The sequence below is a fragment of the Leiobunum rupestre genome, chromosome 3 (genome assembly GCF_980474605.1).
Source record: "Leiobunum rupestre chromosome 3, qqLeiRupe1.1.hap1, whole genome shotgun sequence".
NCBI classification, from domain to species: domain Eukaryota; kingdom Metazoa; phylum Arthropoda; class Arachnida; order Opiliones; family Sclerosomatidae; genus Leiobunum; species Leiobunum rupestre.
The window spans coordinates 58,837,181-58,857,862 of NC_143386.1; the positions used below are offsets into that span (position 1 = coordinate 58,837,181).

At 33.2% G+C, this 20,682-nt stretch overlaps 1 protein-coding gene across 2 annotated transcripts in view; it reads right to left on the minus strand.

Annotated features, from left to right (window-relative positions):
- Positions 1–533: 533 nt before the first annotated feature.
- LOC149953213 (uncharacterized) overlaps positions 534–20,682 on the minus strand; it is a 73,983-nt gene continuing 53,834 nt past the window's right edge. Inside the window, exons 2-9 of one of the 2 annotated variants that reach the window (XM_090168815.1) lie at positions 5,622–5,941; positions 5,338–5,545; positions 4,918–5,270; positions 3,962–4,309; positions 3,471–3,898; positions 2,043–2,529; positions 1,791–1,979; positions 534–1,641 (exon numbers count right to left, since the gene is read on the minus strand). In XM_090168815.1, coding sequence (XP_090024941.1) covers positions 1,228–1,641; positions 1,791–1,979; positions 2,043–2,529; positions 3,471–3,898; positions 3,962–4,309; positions 4,918–5,270; positions 5,338–5,545; positions 5,622–5,941 — 2,747 coding nt within the window. In that variant the 3' untranslated portion in view covers positions 534–1,227. Of the gene's footprint in view, positions 1,642–1,790; positions 1,980–2,042; positions 2,563–3,470; positions 3,899–3,961; positions 4,310–4,917; positions 5,271–5,337; positions 5,546–5,621; positions 5,942–20,682 lie in introns of both variants that reach the window. The other variant, XM_090168814.1, reaches the window with a different exon arrangement.

The following is a 20,682-nucleotide window of genomic DNA, read 5'->3' on the forward strand; positions in this document are numbered from 1 at the left end:
CAAAGGTATTTCAATCCTATAAAATTTCATGTATTTAAACTTGCGGAAAGTGCATTGGGTCAATGGGAGTTTCGTGATTTGGGGCGAAATAGATACCCACCAATTAGAACCAGAAAATTGAGACTTAATTTCGTATATTAATTACATTTTATTGGCAGTTTTTTGGGAAAACAAAAAGTTTTAAATATTAAAACAAAAACGGTTATTTTCTCCAAAAAAATATTACTTTTGAAAAATATTTAAAAACCCGATTCATTTTCAAAGCGTTTAATTTTTGTAAACGTTTTTTTCTTCCTTTAATATCTTTGTTTTAAGATATTCCTCCTAAATTTTTGAAAACATAAATTATTTGAAATATTTGTCACTTAATCGCTCGGATAGGATTATCTAAATGATCGTATAAAATTTGGATTATACAAAACAGTTAGTACGCGAATATTTCGTTTAGAAATACATCCTTATATAGTCTTTTAAATTTCAATAGTTAATTTGCTAACCATTTTCCATTTTTCGTTTTCATTTTAAATTGTCCATTTTCTTTGTAAATCACATATGTAGCTTGGAAAAGTTCTTCAATATTTGGGAATTATTTAAAAGATATATTTACTTTAATATCTCATTACGCTCCAAAATTATGATTAATTTTCTTGAAAATTCGAGAAATTCGATTTTAAATTCACGACGAAATTTAGTTTTATTTTCTAAATTATCTCGCTAAGCTTACAAGTACGGCTAATTTAATTTCACAATTCGGGTTTTTGTCGAAAACCGGTGAAATCAGTTTTTGCTTACGTCCGCAGTTGTTTAAAAAATACAAAAAGTAGCTGAAGTATTTTTTCTTCACAAATTTTACTCATTTTCGATTTTTGAGTTAATTTGAGAGCGGTCTCGACTACGATTTTGTTTTTAAATATTTCAGTTATTTTACACATTTTGTCGACTTTGTATTTTTAGTTTATCAAAGTTCGTTTTAAAATGTGAAAACTATTTAGTTCGTTTTGGTCATTGGCTCGATTTAAATCGAACCGAAATTACTCCACTTCGAAATAATAACGCGGTAAAGTTGTTCTCAAAATAATTACAGCGGAAGGTTTCGTAGTGTTCTTGTCAAATCGACTTGCACTAAATTAGACCTCCCGATTAATATATATAAGTTTTTTGGATCTGTACATGAGCGTTTCTTTGTGGGGTCTAAGTCCCCCTCTGGCGGGGAGACCACGAGGTTCTTTAGGCTTGAGTGATTGGTAATGGCGCCGGTTGAACCGTGGTCGCGATTGGTGCCACTACTGGTACTGGCACTGGTGCCGGTGGCAAGACCGCTGGCGCTTGGGGAACCGGTACGGGTTGAGGAGGAATGATTGGTAGCACTGGCGCCGCGCTGACCGGCGTTCTGACGACATACTCGCTAGTGGAGAAGGTGGTAATGGTCGTTGGATAAGTACTTGTACTGGTGACAGTTCTGAATTTGGTGCTAAAAGCGTTGTAGATCAGCGTGTAGATCTTGGTGCTGTAACTGGTCCCCGTGGTCACGGTTGTGTACGAGGACGTTACCGTGCTAGTCTTTTGAGGTTGAATCGTTGGTATTGGAACCAATTGCGTGTTCCCGATCAACTGTTGAAGTTGCTGCTGCTGTTGCAGAGCCTTAATACGTGATATAGCAAAAGATATTTCATTTTGTAATTTCATTTTGTAAGTTCATTTTTTATCGAGCAAAGGCGTAAGATTTCAATCTTAAACTTAAGCCTTGGATCAATTGTATGAGAATGAATAAAAGTGTTAATATTTTATACCTGAGTATTTATGTATGGTTCCACTGTTGTGGTGTATGAAGTGACCACTTTTTCCGTGGTAGAAATGGGTTCCGATAAGGTACGGAACCTGGTCTGTCTACCGTCGTACAATCTCACCACTCTGGTACTGTACACTGTCTCCGTTGTTGTATACTCGGAAGACTTAGTGACGGTTGAGTACTGAGTAACCTGTGGCAATAAAAGTCATCAATATATCTTTGAATCAACTTAGAGGACACCGTGGAAACATACTTGTCTGTTAAGTTGATGAAGACCCAAGTACACGGCGGCCAAGGGGTTTTGAGATAGGGCGGCGCTCAAGGACAATAAGGGGTTATTGCCAAGCTGATCCAAAGGCATGGTGCCTGAGCTCGTCAACTGCAAATAAGGGGAATTCAGACCACCTGACGTTTGCAAGTTAAACAATTGCTGTTGTTGCTGTAGTTGTTGCTGTTGAGGAGATGGTGTCTGAAGAAGTAATTGCTGCTGTGGTGAGGGTGGTAATGGAATAGCGCCTTGCAACAAGGCGGTTTGGTAATTTTGGTTGGAGTCCAGGGTGGGAAGTGGATCGACGTTTTCCGTTTCTTCTCCAGTTTCGTCGTGCGGGGGCATGGTCTTGTAAGCGGTGATGATCTTCCTAATGATGAAGTTCTCGGTGACGGTGTGGCTCGTGGTGATTTCACCATCGACGTAGGGAACAACTGAGGTCCTCCAGACCCTCTCGGTGGTCGAATAGGTCCTGGAGATAGTTATAAGGTCGGTTCGTTTGTTTCTGAAGCCGGGAAGGGAATTTTTGGGTGTGGGGACGAAAACAGGGACAGAAGAGATTGGGGTGGTGTACAGAATGGGTGCCGAAGAAGACCACGAAAAGAAAGAATGGGGGGTAATAAAACAAAATTCTTTAGTCTCATTTATCCGTCATTATATCGTGTTGGTGCAGAACATTAAAAGAAGAGGCTTGCTACAGAGCAGCAAAGAAGCGGACGCAAAAACTAATGGAGACAGAGAGGATTGAAAGAAGGGAGAGGAAGGTATGGCTCACTCGCTCCCGATGGCGCCAATTTAGATAGATCATGCTGCCACCGTAACCACAAATACCATACAGACACATAACTACGACCCGCGAGTCACACACCAAGATGCTAAATGAATTCCGGTATTATTTAGTTCGTCTCATGTCTTACGCTATCGGGACTGGTTAATTTTCATAAATTTAAGTTAGATAAAAGGTGGGTTAACTATTTAATTTCAAATATTTAACAATAACGTAAGCCACTTATACCACAAATAACACCGTCGTTCTTTAGATCTCTGTTATCGTGGATTTATTCTTTCAGGAATAAATCCACGTTATGATTTTGTAAGTTTAGTTTAGGCTTAAAAATAACTAAGTTTAGTGGTCGTCGAGGTTGTATTTTTTCCGAACGTGAACCCCGACTTCGTCCTCGTTTAAAATAAAAATAGAACTGGTCCTGGCTCTCTCTCAGTGTGCACGAAGCTTAACGCAATAACCAGCTCTACTGGCTACTGGAAAATAGGCGATTTTTACAAATAAAATTATTAATAAAATAAATACAACATCAAAAGCGTGCAGAAATGTATGTCAAAATTAGAGAAAAAGCTCGACTACTGGAAACGTCTACTGGCCTAAATTTAATCCTGCAATGGCTAAATCTTTACCTAGATATGATCAACGGAGGAGTTTCTTCACCGGATGGTACCAAGGAACCGGAAAGGCCGTTGGGCGGAGTAGTTGCGGCGATCAGGGCGTCATTCGCGGCGGCTTCAGTCGGGTCGATGACTGGTCGCTGAAGCGCAATGTTGTTGGAGTCTACTTCGGAGGCTTCGCTTCCCGATTTGGGGATGGAGGTGGTGATGGTGATGGTTCGGACCGACTTCCTTCGACCGACGTGAAGAGTTATCTCACTGGTAATGGTGGCTTTCTCGAAGACAACGTTGTTGGGGTCGAAACTTCCAGCCTCGGGTTTGTGTTCACTTTCGTTTTCATCGTCGAACTGATTCTTGCTGGTGTGATGCTCGTCATCGTTGGCCGCTCCAATCTGTTCTGGCCGGACAGTCAACTTGACCTTGAATCGGTTGAGTCGGACCTAAATTGGTAAATCGTAAATTAGTGGATCCTGAACTTTTATTGTTCAACCCGCTATAATTACAGTGTGACTTTGTCTCCTGGGTAGTTGGTATCTAAGTCTGGCCGACGAGTTGGTCTGATTTCGTCTGGCGTTGTTCAAGTTGACTAGGGTGTTTTCGTCTTCTACGACACTGGTGGGTCGAACTCGTTCATTCTTGTTGGTGAATCGATTGGAGTTGACTACGACACTTTCCAGGGATTGGGTGGCTACGCTGCTGGCTCTCTGATTGTTCTCTCCGCCGTTCGGTATCCTGAAAGAAGATTGAAGGACGGTGTTTCCGGTGATAGCGTCGTCCCCGCGTCTCAGGTTGTTGGACAAGGGCTTGTTGTCAGTCCTGGTTCGAGGAAAAGTACTAGTGCTGCTAGTCACCTGTAAGTTTGTCTTTTTGTCAATAACCTTGAAATATTTCTTATATTAGAGCATTGATTCTCAGCTGTAGAGTTAAAATGGCAAAGAAACTTTTCTGCGGAAATGATTGAGGAGGATTCAAAGTTTGTTGGTTTCTTGGTCATCAACCAACGTGCTCCTTTCTCGGTCATTTTCGCTAGAAAGGTTTAGTTGTCTTCTCAATTAGCCATTTTTGATCCTTTTATCAAAGGCACGTGAGTTTAGTTTCTCAAGTTCTCACTAATTGGGAAGTTTTTGCCGAAAAATATTATGGATATTATAGCCTAGACCAAAGTATTTTTATAATCCTCCGCCCTTTAAAGCAATATATTTCATGATTTAATCTCGCCAACAAATTTAAATATTATTTAAAAGTTTTAATATTTCCCGTATAGACTTCTTGGTGTAGATATTTTTATATTTATTTTAGATAGTCTATTTGTACGAAATAAATAATATCCCTTGGTTTACCAGTTGTCGAGTAGAGTTACTTTTAGTCCATCCCTAACCCCTTAAAGTTTAGGCCATTTTTGATAGTGGTATCAAATTGATATGCATTTTTTTTTCATTCGATAATCAGGTGGTCGTACTTGGTTGTTTTTCTCTCTGTTCGCTCCCTGTCGGCTGGCGACGAAGCTATTGGGTGAGGATGTCCTGACTACTTGAGACGATTTGGGGGTTGACGGTGTGGGCTGGATGCTCCGGGTGAAGGAGGACGTAGATGGAGGTGCAGACGCAATTGGTTTATTGGTGGGTTTGGATCCTCCGATGACCCTGGAAGTACTTTGCAATATTTGGGCGTATTTGCCATCGATGTAAGTTCCGATGACCTTAGTTTCGTGTATGGTCGTTGCCCCCTTTTCGACATTAGTTCCTCCGAGGACGGTCACCAAACCAGTTGGGTATTGTCCTCCCCCGGTCGCGGTCTCGGATTGAGTTACGCCTGATCGAAATAAGGATTTTTAGTATTACCGTTCTACACTATTAACCTTTATTCTCGCCATACTGACCGGTAGGTTGAAGGAGTGTCGGTTCAGTCTTAACTGGTTTGGCAGCTTGGGTTGGCTGGGATGTAGTGGAGGTGGGCTGTACTTTGGACTTAATCAGGAAGACATTCTCAGAGGATGGAATGACCGCGTTGAAGTCCCTCAAGGTCTCGATGCGGCCGATGTCCTTTTGTTCACTGACCCCTGAAGTTTTCTTTACCAGAAGCGGGTCCTTGTTAAGTTTAAATCGAGTTTTAGTTTTTGTCCTGGTTAGACCTAATTTGGTTTTTAATCGTAATTAAACGCACCTGGTTGTTTTGACTGAACCCAATGTCTTGGATGTTATTTGGTTGTCCCGTTTCCGGAGCTCTGGTGGTGGAAGGTGTCCCCGCGTCCAGTTGGGCTCTAGACGGCTCTACGGAGGGTGCCTCGGAAGCGGGGGTGAAGACGATGACTGTTCCATCAACGGTCGTTCGGAAGTTGAGGAATCCGCGGACAGTGACGGTTGGAAGGGCTAGTAAAGCCGAAGGACCACTCTCGGCGAAGTCCAAGTCTCTCCTGCCGCCTTCTGGTACGTAGACCGGCGATATTTGTCCTTGAGCCGCAGTTTCTCCTAAATTGCACAGTACTGGCAAAAAAGAAAGATAGAAGTTCGATTATTACCTACTCTTTTAGACGCCTATTTATTTTATTTAAAGAACATTTCAACCGAAATCAAACCCTAGACACAAATTTGGTCACGATTGGTCACTCTGAACTATTAAGTTTCAGTGGAAAATTAAGTTTCAATTGTATTTTACAAGATTGAATTACTGGGCTTGAATCTACCATCTCAAATAGGATATACAACATTGTATTTGGAGGCTGCCATCTAGGAGCAACAAACACAAGGAGAACGCAGCTAGCCTTTAAACACGCTAAGGCAGTGTTGTGTACAAATTTCTTTGGACGACCCTTTACGCTGAATGTTTTACGGAAAAGGGGAAGTTATGAATTTAAGATTGAATCTTTAACTTCGAGTTATGAATTTAAGATTGAATCTTTAACTTCGAGTTATGAATTTAAGATTGAATCTTTAACTTCGAGTTATGAATTTAAGATTGAATCTTTAACTTCGAGTTATGAATTTAAGATTGAATCTTTAACTTCGAGTTATGAATTTAAGACTGAATCTTTAACTTCGAGTTATGAATTTAAGACTGAATCTTTAACTTCGAGTTATGAATTTAAGATTGAATCTTTAACTTCGAGTTATGAATTTAAGATTGAATCTTTAACTTCGAGTTATGAATTTAAGATTGAATCTTTAACTTCGAGTTATGAATTTAAGACTGAATCTTTAACTTCGAGTTATGAATTTAAGATTGAATCTTTAACTTCGAGTTTTGAATTTAAGATTGAATCACGCATTTCGAGTTTACAATTGAAGATTGAATCACGCATTTCGAGTTTACAATTGAAGATTGAATCACGCATTTCGAGTTGACAACTGAAGATTGAATCACGCATTTCGAGTTTACAATTGAAGATTGAATCATGCATTTCGAGTTGACAATTTAAGATTGAATAATGCATTTCGAGTTGACAATTTAAGATTGAATCATGCATTTCGAGTTGACAATTTAAGATTGAATCATGCATTTCGAGTTGACCATTGAAGATTGAATCAAAAATTTCGAGTTAACAATTGAAGATTGAATCATTGCATTTTTACGTGTCATCTACAACAGTGGACTATTTCAAGGGTACCATACACACCTGATTGGATCGATCAAGTTGTAAACGCATATTTTTTCATTGCACCTCTTTTTAAAAGCGTGTGCTATTTTGAAGGAGTCAATTTAATTTTAAAATATATCTATAAGTGAAATACTTTATAATTCCGTGGAGCTAATTTAAAAATACTTAATTTTAAAAATTAGAAAAGGCAATATTTTGAAACATTCCAATTACAAAACGACCCCAAAAAAGCATTTATTTGCGGAATTTACAACTCTCCCACGATAGCTTATTTTTTCGCAATATTTTTCAAACCACTACTTTAGTTAATATAGCCAAAATATAGCGTAACGGTTATTGATAGGAATTCTTCACATGAATAGGTTCTTTCCCTCAACCAACTTTAGGAATAATTTCCAATAGCTACCGTCTATTTAGTTTTAATTATATAGCTTACGTACATACTGAAAACGCACTAGTACGATTTATCGTTTGAAAGTCAATTTCGCTCGTGGCATGGCCTACAGCCTATAAATTAAGCGTACTGATTAGCCAAGCGCGTCATTTTTGCGTAACCAAGGAATGTGGGCGAAAAAGGAAATATATTTACAATGAAAAATTGTTTCGCGTTTGTTTTGAGTTGCCGGTGTCTGTGATTATAAAATTGCCAACGCTAAATACAATCAAGGTTTTTTTACGCAACTAATTTTGGTCGTTCAAGGTGTTAATCAAGAAAAAAGTTACATTTCGTGAAAGAAGTAATATTTTCTATACGCTTCGAGTTTAGTAATCTTACTAAAAATAATGATTACTTAAATACCTTAACACAATAGATTTTTGCTTTTCATCACGGGCCGTATTATTTCAAGATACGTTTGGAATTTTAATAGATTTCGGATCCTCACTTGGAGAATATATATTTTTTTAAAATTAAATGCACGTTACTCTTTAAGTTTTAACCTTAATCTACGCGTTTAATTCGTCAAAGATTTTGAAAGGTTTAGTTTCAAGGCTCACAGCTATTTATTGTTATAATAATCGAAGGAGGGTTTTAATTTAACATAATTTATTCCAGTGTAATGTTCTTTAAAGGCTAACGCCTCGTGTTTAGTAAACGCACCCTGATTTTTTTCATAAATGTTTAAGGTCAAAGTATTCTAATACTTAAAATTCTAGGTTAATATATGACATTTAAGCGTATCTATTTGGCGATTTAAATATCAATTTTGAAGGATTTTCTTAAACATATAAATACCGTTATTGAGTTTGATAATTATTTTAACGTCTGATAACGTCAATTTAGTGCGAAAAATTAAATTAAGGAAATTATTTTTCCCCATTTGTGCATTGGATTCAAAAACTATTAACTATATATATTATATATTATATATTATATATTATATGTCATGTCATATATTATATATTATATATTATATATTATATGTCATATATTATATATCATATATTATATGCCATATTATATATTATATGTCATATATTATATATCATATATTATATGCCATATTATATATTATATGTCATATATTATATATCATATATTATATGTCATATATTATATATCATATATTATATGTCTTATATTATATATTAAATATCATATATTATATAATAAATATAATATATTATATATTAAATATCATCTCTATTATGTTACGATTTTATAAGGAACAGTTCTAGTCACCTCACCCTGTAAATTTCAATAATTGAATAAAAAATATAAATTAATGGTAATATTAAGCGAATTACAGTCCAGTTTGAAGTAGTTTTAAATCCAATACGGCCTAGTACCTCGTACTGCCAAATCGAGGAACGTAATCTAAATGGACCACGTTTCTGCCCCGAATACTTCGTTACCTTGGCCAAATACATAGACAGTTATTCTGAAAAAAAAGACTGCGCCCATTTCATTTTCACCCGTTGATTCGTTGATTGTTATCATACACGAGACTCACGTCTTAACGGCATACCGCTATTAATTAAATTGTATTAATTCGTTTAGTAAATTGTTTTCGTCATTTTGAAGGTACAAAAATGTACGTAGGCGTTGTGGTTAATATCACTTTAGTACGACTTCCACAATGGACTCATTGTAACTCGGGCTAAGGTCGTTTCAATTTAAATTCCATTACTGAATTATATTTAGCCGTTAAACCACCATTGTTACATTTATTCGGGAGGCGCGCTTTTTTCATTAACTTAAACACGACGTAAAAGGTTTTTTTTTAACCCCAGGCTATCTTTATCAAATTTTCTTTTTACTATATAGAAACTATTCAATCACGGTGAATTTTTTTAAACTAATTTTCCAATCCATACACCTCTCATTTTGGCCCGGTTACCTTACTCTCAATATCCGAAAAGGTCGTGCCATTCATTGTCATAATACAAAATACCTGGATATTACATATTTTTTCAGAAATTAATTCGGTCTTGAACTGGGGTGGGTGTACGTAATACATTATGTCTGTCTGTTAGACTGTTTTAAAAGGGCTGATGGAAATAGGGTCCCTAACTCCACGATTGTATTGTTTTCAATGCCATTAAATATCCTTCAATGATAAGTAATCGGGTGGCACACCCTCATTCTGAAGCTGCCGAGTAAAATGTTGGGCTAGGCTGTATTTTGAGTTAAACCTCGTTTTAATATCATCCCTATTTTGGCCAAAATATTTCGCCTCGAGCAAAATTTTCCGAATTTCGAGATTTACAGGGTCAAATCAAGTATTACGGTTTTATTTTGAAACTTTTGTCTTTTAGTAACCCTTTTGTTTTGGTAATTAATTTAATATTATCATAAGTAACATAATAACAATAAGTATAACAATTAACGAGATTTACAACCAATCTGATTTTTCTAGTTATTGCGTAATCAAGATGTTTTCTCAGCACAGAGCCCTCTAGCGTCTAAAATACGCGAGACTTCCGCTAAGCCGAAATATCTGGCTTCCGATAGATAGGCGGAATATTGGGCTAAAATGATAAAAATTAAAAACGTTTTTCTCGGCGCAACGAGCTCATGTTTTTTATCACGCGTGATTCGCACGGGGCTTCACAACAAAGCCAAAGCCCCTCGCGACTCCAGAACGTGCTCTCCGATATTAGGCTTAAATTTTTATCAAAAAGTGGTCATCCAAGTCACAGCTTGAAGAGAGTATCAGTGCCGAAAAAAGGTTCTGTTAGAAATATAGCATTAAAGCAATATGTTTATTATGTTACTTATGATATTAGGGGCATTCCATGTGAAATCAACACACTCAAAACCCTGACCATCTCGGATTTTAATGAAATTTTTGATATAGATAGTGTCTAGGAAAATGCCAAGTTTTATTGAATTATATCAAATGGTTTTCATATTAACGCTGTTCAAAATTTTCATAAAATGGCAAAAATGACATGACTGGTATATTTTATAATCCCCATAGCAGCTGTTTTAATTAAGCTACAGAGTTGCTAATGGTGTCATTTTACTCAGCTATGTATGCCCTTTCCAACGATATACACCAAATACATTTAAAAAAAATATTTTTCAAATTTCAAATTATTTTTTGAATTTGATTTTTTTAAGAAGTGCGTCATCAAAATTAAAAAAATACTGTGTGCAAAATTTTACAAAAATCACTTGACCCATGGTAACATCATTGGGTGAATTGACGTGGAATGGCCCATTATGGATATTTATTTAAATTTTATATCACGAATATATTTTTCGACTTTAGAGGTATTATCAGAAGTTTATAATATATATCTTTGGAAGTAAGTACGCATCTACCTCATAAAGATAGAACATGTACTTCGCCGGCTTGAGGTAATTCCAAATGGGTGCAAATTTCCCGCACACCGTATCACGACCAAACGTTTACTGCGTGCATCACTGCGCCTTTTAATGCCAAATGGAAAGTTACACTGCGAAGGGATATTTACTGATATTTAAAGCATATTTTACCGATGTAATAACTATTGAAAGTCACTATTTGATGTAAATTTTTTCCCCTAGTGTATTTTGAGTCTGCGAAAGTACACGTGTCCACTGTGTAAAATTATCTGGAAAGATATGTACTTCTGGTATAAGGTGATGTCTATTTCTCAAGAACTGAAAGGTAGACTCTTACGTTCTCAGTAACCTAGACAAAGGGTGTCTGAGCCTCTACCTTTGGGCCTTGTTGTAGCTATGACTATACTAATTGACATTATTTAGTCATTTTAAATTTCAGAAATTCCCCAAGGTAAATTTCTGGTTACGCTCAAATGGAAAAGCGAGTAGCATTTAAAAAAAAAAAAAAATTTAAACAAAAAATTACCATTATAAAAATATTTTACCAAACTTAAATAATATTTTACCAACTTAAATAATAATTTACCAATTTAAATAATAAACTACCAATTTAAATAATATATTACCAATTGAAACAATATCTTACCAATGCACATAATATTTTACCTTACCAATTTTATCAATATTTTACCAATTTAAATAACATTTTTACCAATTGAAATAAAACTTTACCAATTTAAACAATATTTTACCAATTTTATCAATATTTTACCAATTTTTTTTAATTTTTTACCAATTTTATCAATATTTAAAATTACAACATTTCTAGTTCGTTTTAAGGAGTGGAAACACTTTTGCCTGCCCCCTTTTTATGGGTGTTAACTACATTCTACAATAATTCAAAAACTAATAAATGGTTCTAAAATTATTTTATCAAACTGTACATATTTTTCTCGGTGGGTCACAAACCCATATCGCAATTGTAACGGCAGTAACCTGACAGTAAATTCGAACGCCCCGTTAACCTATCTTCCACATCCAGTTTGAAATATCAGGTAACTCTCAAATATTCGGATAAAACCATCAAAAAGTTTTCATTGTTTGATAGGGTAACCTTTCTTTAAAAAAAAGACTGTGGTTATTTTCTAGCTCACCAAGGTGGGGCGTCAGTTAATCATACGAGATTGAAATATTTCTAACGATTTTTTTTACCGTTGTTAGTTTTTAAAAAGTACATTTGAGTAAAAAAAAAGAGACAATTTTGAAAAGAATTTTTCTGTCTCTACGGATCACTAATGACCTGTAACGGCGAAAGTGGATTTTTTTATTTTGCCATTCATTATACGCTAACTCGACTTTCGGCTCTGACCAATATTATTTACAAATGTGTCTATATGATCCCGTTTTTCTAACGGCCCATTTCTTGGCGATTCAATTTTTAAGTATTGTTCTGCCTTAAGAAAAATTAGTCCAAACTATGCTAATAAAAAAATACCGCAAAAGTTTCAGATAATATTTAAACTTTATTTTATAAATTGAATTGAATTAAATTTGTGGGTATCTGTGATCGCTACGATAGACGTTTGTAGATTTCATATAGACACCTAGCGGAGGTTTTTTAAATACACGAAATTCGTACAAATTTAGTGTGGGCTCGTAAAATAAATATTTAAACTAGGCTAAAATATAAAAAATATTTATTTGAATAGTATAAACATTTGCTCTATATGTGCAACGTTTTTTATTTCAAAATGTAGTATCTTAGTAATAATTTAAAATAATTTATTTTTGTTATGAAATATTTAATTTTTATATTTGCTCTATTTCAATGTCCAATAAAATAGTAAAACTTTTATAAAATGCAATATATCAATAATAATTTAAAATAATCTTATTTTACTATTAAATAGTAAAACATTTGCTCTATATATAAAAAAATAAAATAATAATCATTTGCTCTATATATAAAAAAATTAAATAATAATCATTTGCTCTATATATAAAAAAATAAAATAATAATCATTTGCTCTATATATAAATGTTTTTCAAATCATTTGAAAATGCAATATCTTAATAATAATTTGAAATAATCTAATTTTACTATAAAATAGTAAAACTGTTACTTTATCTATACAGGGTTTTTAAATATTTCAAACTTAAATATCTCAATAAAATTTAAAATTTCTATAAAATAGTAAAACACTTTTTTGAAATTATTAGAAATAGTAATATCTTAATATTTGGAATAATTTAAGGAGGTCTAAGTTTATTCGTTTGTAAACAAATTACGGAAATTTTGATAACTATATAAAATTAGAACATTAATAAAATAATGGCAATTTTTATTTTCTGATAATTTTATATTAATAATTGGCACTATTCTGAAAATGGAAGTGATTTCCTTATATCATTAGCTACTTTCTAAAACGTGTAAATATGCTAATATTATATAAAGTAATCCTAGCTCTATGCTTACCATTTTATTTACTAACTAGAGCTTATAACTCTTCATTATATAACAATTGCTAGAAACGCTAGCACGTCGAAAATATTAAAAACATTTAAGACCTTTTTTTCTCTAGTTCTACCGTGGCATCATTTTTAAGAAACTTAAAGAGAAAAAACAACCATTAAAAAATCTTAACAATGAACTTTTTGCAACGGGCGTATGCTACATAAATAAACAATGGTATATATTCCAAGCGAGATTTTATCCCACGAAACCGTCGCCCCAAAAATCAGATTACCGAAAACAAAATTTAAAGATAATATATTGTTTTAAAGTTTTACAAGCACAATTTTAGACATATGGTAAATTTGATAACATAAATAAAGTTTTGTATTTATAATTACGATAATTTCCATGAAAATAAAATTGTAAATATAGTTTTGCAATTAATTAATCCTGAGTTAATGCTTCCATCTTTCGATTTCGAAAGGACCGGGTTTATTCAGGTTTTTCATGAAATCAGTGTGAAACCTAAATAATTTATCGGGAAACTTTTTAAACAAGTCATTGTTTAGAGTGCAGTAACGATATCTTATTAATTGTGCGAACATTCCATTTATAACATAACTATATTTTGAAATATGCTCTCTTCACGTTGGTATCTTCGGTATATTCCCGTTGGATAGAATCCTATTGGGTCAAATTCCCAATGGATCGAATAAAAAAATATACTTTCCCAATTGATCGAATTCCAATTTTGCAATCCCATTGGGTCGAATCCCATTTATTCGAAAAAGGTTATAGAAAATTTTTAACTATCTAAACCGAAGTAGGTAAGGTTATGTTAGGTTAGGTTTCATGCTTCCACTTCTGAGCAAACAAAATGTCGGTTGAATGAGAATCGACCCAATGGGACAAAAGCAGTATCTTCAACTATATCTAAGAAATAATTTTATGCGAGATGCTGTAAGAAATATCTTAAAAGAAGAATCGAAACTTAAGCCAAATTTTTAAAACTAATAAACAGTTTTAGATTGGCAGTTTTATTATGTAGTCTTTATGAAGGATATGACCACTTTAACTAGGAATTATTTAAGAATTAACTTTTGTTAGATGTGTTTTTGTAGTTAAAATAACTTTGTTTATAGCGTACACTTCGGAAGAAATTTTTCAAATCCTCGCGTACTTTCAAAATAAATTCCGGAAACATTATTTTAAACCATGGAAAATTTTATAGAAATTTATCGTCAACATGAGACTATTTTCATGGTTTATTTTTATCGAACCTTAATAGATCTGGATGGCCGGTTTTTGTCAAAATTTTATCTTTAGCATTCTGCCGTTTTAAAGAACTGGTTCTTTCGCGAATTTTTACCGGCGATAACGATAAAGAAAGGAAACGATTATCGGATTTATTTTAAAAGAAAAGCAGTGTTTCCGCTTTCACAACTATACGTTACAAATTATATTCATTTCGTGTATATTATTAATTCATGCGCAAATTTAGTAAACATCGACTATAGACTACTGAAAAGCTGTGTTGTGTATTTGTGAGTTTTGTCCTAACGCAATAACTAACTCTAGCTTTACAATAATATTTTAAATCAGTTGATATAATTCCTTCTGTGGTTTAGTTTGCGGTGTAATTCTGTAGCATACTTTTTGAAAAACGAAAATAAAACATTTATGTGCGGATAGAATCCAATGTTTGTTTGTTATCAACAAAATAGATGACTTTGTAAAAATAATGGTTTTGATATTTAGTAATAAGGTTTTGATTCCGTATCAATATAAATCATTTGTTATAAATATTTTTTTTGCATTTTAATTATTATCTTTTTCATTGATTGTCATTTTGCATCAACAAAATAATTGGTTTCGTAAAAATGTATTTTTTGAAATCTAAGATTAAAGTGTAGTTACTTTTTCGCACTCGCGGGGAAAAATTATCGACATGTCCATCATTTAAATTTAATCTATCAATACCATACATACTCGCTCTGTCCAATAGTAGTATAGTTTAAGAAAGATCAAAGTGTAGTACCTCTTACTATCAGCTGTTTTAATTTAATCGATCAATCGATTTAGTTACAAATCCAAAAGATAACGATCTCTTGGATTCCTAACTAAATCCAGGCTTTATTAGCCTTTAAATTTGCTTGTATCTTTTATTAACCGTGGCCCAATTGCAAATTTATCTGCCCTTTAATTTAATAAACATAAGTCAAGGCGAAATAATAATAAGGATACTTGGCCGCTAATTACATTATGTCGCAAAGTCCTTCCGAGAGCGCGTTTGAAGAAGACGAAAAAATTACCTAATCAATAAAATTAATTGTCGTCGTCATTATAGAGAGTATAATTAATAAAACATCATCGCGAAGCTATTGATCGCGCCTTGATCTAAATCCACCCAACCCTTCAAAAATGATTCTCAAATTAACCACGATTCGCTCTTGTAGGTAGAAAAATCGTTATATCCTCGACCGATATGCGATTGTTAGAGAACGAAATAATTATTTCGATAATTCAACGATTCGCCCGAGACCGTCATGAAACCCGGTATCGATGACGAAATAATTTCTCGCCTTCGATTTGATCGAGTGATAATTTCGATGGGAGTCTAGGCGCCCTGCGGTACTATTTAATTGAATATTTGTCTGACGGAGATTCAAAGTTTCTATAGACCCATCGACTAATTTATTTAATTTAAATTTTATTTGCTAATTCAAAGTGATAATGAAATAACCAATTTCATAATTATTAAATTATGGTTAAGATTAAGAAATGATACACTATTTGAATGATAACGTGTAATGATATCGAAATTTTACTAGACCACCCAATTCGATATATTGCAGTAGATACTTAAAAAAAATATAGATTAAAGAAATTAAATTAAATTTCCAAAACTTTATTTATATTATTTTTTAGAAAATTTAAATCCAGTTTAGGGGCTTCAGTCCCATTCGACCGAAATCCCATTCGGTCGACGGCGATTTTGGGTTCGTCCCATTCGACTTAACGCCGCCAAAAAGGCGATTTTTAGAAAAAGACGTAACCTCACTTTAAACGTAACTTAACTTTAAACGTAACCTAACCTAACCTAACCTTTCCTTAAACGTAACCTAACCTAACCTTAAACGCATCCTAACCTAACCTAACCTTAACCTAACCTTAACCTAACCTAACCTAACCTTAACCTAACCTAACCTTACCTTAAACGTAACCTAACCTAACATAACCTAAACCTAAACGTAACTTAACCTTAAACATAACCGAATACCGCCAATTGGGCTACATTTTAAAATTCTTTCGGTTGAATGGGATTTCGGTCGAATAGGATTTCGATCGAATGGGAATATTCCCGTTTAGGGCACCATTACAAAGTCAAATGATACAACCAGTAACAAACAACTATTCTTTTAATTTCAACGAATCAACCAAAACTACATTGTCCTCGTGCTAGATATTTTTATCAACATATAAATTATTGATTATCAGACTAACTAGCTCAGTCAATTTACATAACAGGCAGACCCTTACGCAACCCAACTAGGATAACAAATTCTTCCGCATTCTTAAATACTTCCACGAGTTATCATCGAAAAAAGTTGAAAACGCTCGTAAAACGTGGTGTAAAGTAACGTGTCCTGATAGCAACGACGCTTGGACATTGGCGGAGTGTGCCAAGGTTATTGCATAAGCCGAACAATGCCAGAGCACCCACACTTCAGAGGCACGTGTTGAAAAAGTGGTTATCCTTAGAATCCTTGAAAAAACCCCCTTCTCGCGCATTCCCACCCTCCGCTTAGATAACAAATTAAATAAACTCTGACCTAAATTGCATAATTTAAATAGACCAGTTTCATACAAAAAAATTAATTATATTTATTTTCCACGAATATCTAGCCAATTTAGATAGAAACAGCTTAAGTAATAATATATAATAAGTTGTAATACCAGGATAGGCTAGTGCGTAAAATTATTTAACAATAGAGCGGTTATAATCCAGATAACCTTGATCTCGAATATTTATTAATCCACGCTTAGAAGAAAATAGGTATATTTTTCAATAATTACTCGACGGTATAGTGAAATTTTCTATCCATTATATAATAAGAAGGAGGGACCAATTGGAAGATTTTGGCAGACTATCGAAAATACAATTACGCAAGTTGTTAAATAACTTGTTGAATATGTATAGTCTAACTATAACGAAAATTAAATAGAAATTAAAAAAGTGGTACTAAGAATTTTTAAAAATACTTTGCGCGGACCTCCTTCACCGCAATTTTTGATGGTCGCTTTCGTTCCTGGGACCGGTAACATAATACGGATCGGCCCTTTTTCTAGTTTTATATTTAAAATTATGATACAAAAGCGGTTTTCCCGTTGCTCTTAACGGATGACCCTGGCTTCGGAAAGTTTGTTATCTCATGCAGGCCTACAAAACAAAATCACTAGGAAGTGGAAAATCGTTTTGAATTTACAAGCGAGCACCCTTGATCCATTTTTGCATCTTAAGGATTTTTTCAATAAACATTCTTACCAGCTCTTTCGAGTTCTTACCTTTTTATGCAAATTATTTAATTTGTGTATTTCCTTGGGAATGACATAATGTTTATCGCGGATTTCTTTGTAGACATCCTTTTAAACTTGATTCTAAAATACTTTTATTTACAATGAAATGGGACGATAGCGTTCATTACGGATACTTCAGTGGAATTAAATTTACGAAATTTTAATAGTTTGACCTAGTTAATGTAACAAATTATTGCTAGTTTTTGTATAGTTGGTTTTAAAAATGTACCTTAAATTTAATTTAATGTATCATCGTGAATAGCCCTGAACTTTAAAACGAATTTCTTATCAAGATACTGTTTTTAATATTTTTAATTTTTAGAGACCCAAATTTTCAATTACCCATATTTATAATGATATTTTTTACAATAAATTTTAAATTGACATTTCCGAAGCAGTAAATCTTAATACATTTGTATATATTTTTAATTTAAGATTCTTGTATTTGGTATACTCAAAAAATATATCTCTGAACTTTAAATCGAATTACTTATCAAGATACTGTTTAATATTTTTAATTTATCGGCACCCAAATTTTAAATAAAGCTAGAATTTCATTTAACCGTCATTTTTAAACAGAGATTTACAAAACAATAAAGCTATCTACATTTCGATAATTTTAAAATAACGTTCTTGTATTTGATATCTTTCTAAAAAAATATCTGAACTTTAAGATTAATTTCTAATTAATTTTTCTTTATAAACTACTAAACAATATAATACCCAGTGAAAAGTTAATTTCAAAACTAAATATCTCTGTTCCTCAGTACATTACTCGAACTACAAAAATGTTTAAAACTGAAAAGAGTACTGTGAATCCTATTAATAGAATACAAATAACTGCAAACACCCACTCCAATGACATCGATTAGTATAACTGTAAAATATCTGAAATCCAAGCATTGCAAATGTATGTGAACATTTCTAAAACTAATAACCAATTGTATCTAACCTAGTTAAAATCTTTGATATTTTATCAGACTCAAGTTTCATATAAATTCGGGTTATAATATTTGATTTCACTACTGTGATATGTAAATATGTATATCTAAGTAACACACTGTGTACCAACTAGTTGACACTGTAAAAATGGTTGTTTTCGAACACATTAAAATTTTATTTCATTTAATTAAAATACTGTTTTTTAATATTATTAAGTTAACGGAACAAATTTTCAATTACCAATACTTGAAGTGGCATTATATTTAACCATAAATTTTAAACTAAGATTTAGGTTATATTTCTATATTTATAAATTAAGGTTCTTGGATATAGTATCTTCTCGAAAAACCCATTAATTAAATATTCGTTCCGTAAAATATCTCCCGTTTGACATAAACTCTTTCAAACGGGATCTGTATTTTTTTTTTAATAAAAAATGATCTGGGCTCGATCGCATTTATTATCTCGATTTTCGAATCGAACTGATCAGGGCGTGTCTAGATTTTTTGAAACTATTATTATTGGAGACACGATGCGGGTTGGAATCACTTTTTGGGCCTGGCATTCGATTTTCACGACACGGGATTTAAAACGGAATCGAACCTTGAGAATCGAAATGAAAATGTATTTCCAAATAGATATTGTGACTGCGCGTATATGAAGGCACTAAATTTTAACGTGACTGTTTTAATTAAATTCATTCATTCACGTGTCAATTCTGGTGACATCGTGGTCGTCGATCGTGGTTTAATTGAAATTATTTTTTTTTAGTATCATATTTCTTTGAGTGGGACTAATTTAGTTTTTTTTCACCTTTTTTCGTTGTAATTAAATGCTGTGCCGTAACCTTGAATATAAATATACATTTGGGGGCGTTGGGTTGATAAGATTTCTTTGCGATAATTGTAAGATTCTGGCGCTTTTCTTGCGGTATTTGTAAGAATGCTTTTGGGGTTACTTATAATTCAATTCAATTCAATTTTATTAATATCATAACCAAAATATGTTACAAATTTGATGTAAAGGGCCTAGTCAATTTGTGAATCATAGCCCTTGCGAGTTCGGTATTTTTGAGTTTTTTTTTTAATATTTTGATATGGTCGGTTTTGAAAAATAAAGAATGAAAAATACTATGAAATAATAAAGTATGTAGTATTAATAATCATTAATTATAGAAAATCGACCTATTTAAACAGTCGCTTACTTTCTAGATACCATTTCGGTGATTCTTTCAACAAATATAGTAGTATTTTACAAGTTTCCGGTTTTGATACTTATTTTTATGTTACTTATGGTAGTACTCAATTTAAATTTAAATTAGCTTTGCTTTTATCAAATCAAATTACGTAAAAATCAAACGATTTAGCGTTCCCAATTATGAAAGAAGTATACATTACAGCATCACTTGACATTAAATTGAAGTATTATTGAAGATGTTTCCTTAGAAGACTTGGTTCTTAAAATAAGTAGTAGATATTTGGTGGCACCCTTGACCTTTAACACTGCGCCCCCGTTGGAATTCCATGACGTAAGACGAATTCTTCGATACCTCTTACGTGCGTAGTAAACTAAAGTTTAAGCAACTCTAATTTTTTTCCTTAGCTAGCAAAGGGGCACCTTAAAATTCTCAACCGAGAAATAAAATTGTACATAAACGATATTATCTTAAGCCTTGGCGATAAAATCTAGTAAAAAACTAGAGTATCTAATTAATATTATTATTTTCAATGTATTTAAAATACAATATAAAATAGTTTTTAAATGTAAAACTAATGAATATAATATCCTAATTATTGTGCCAAGTAGTGGGTTGGGTCATTTTCCAACGCCCCCTAGGGCCCGTTTTAATAGTTGACCGATTAGCCATCAACCTCTTCATTAA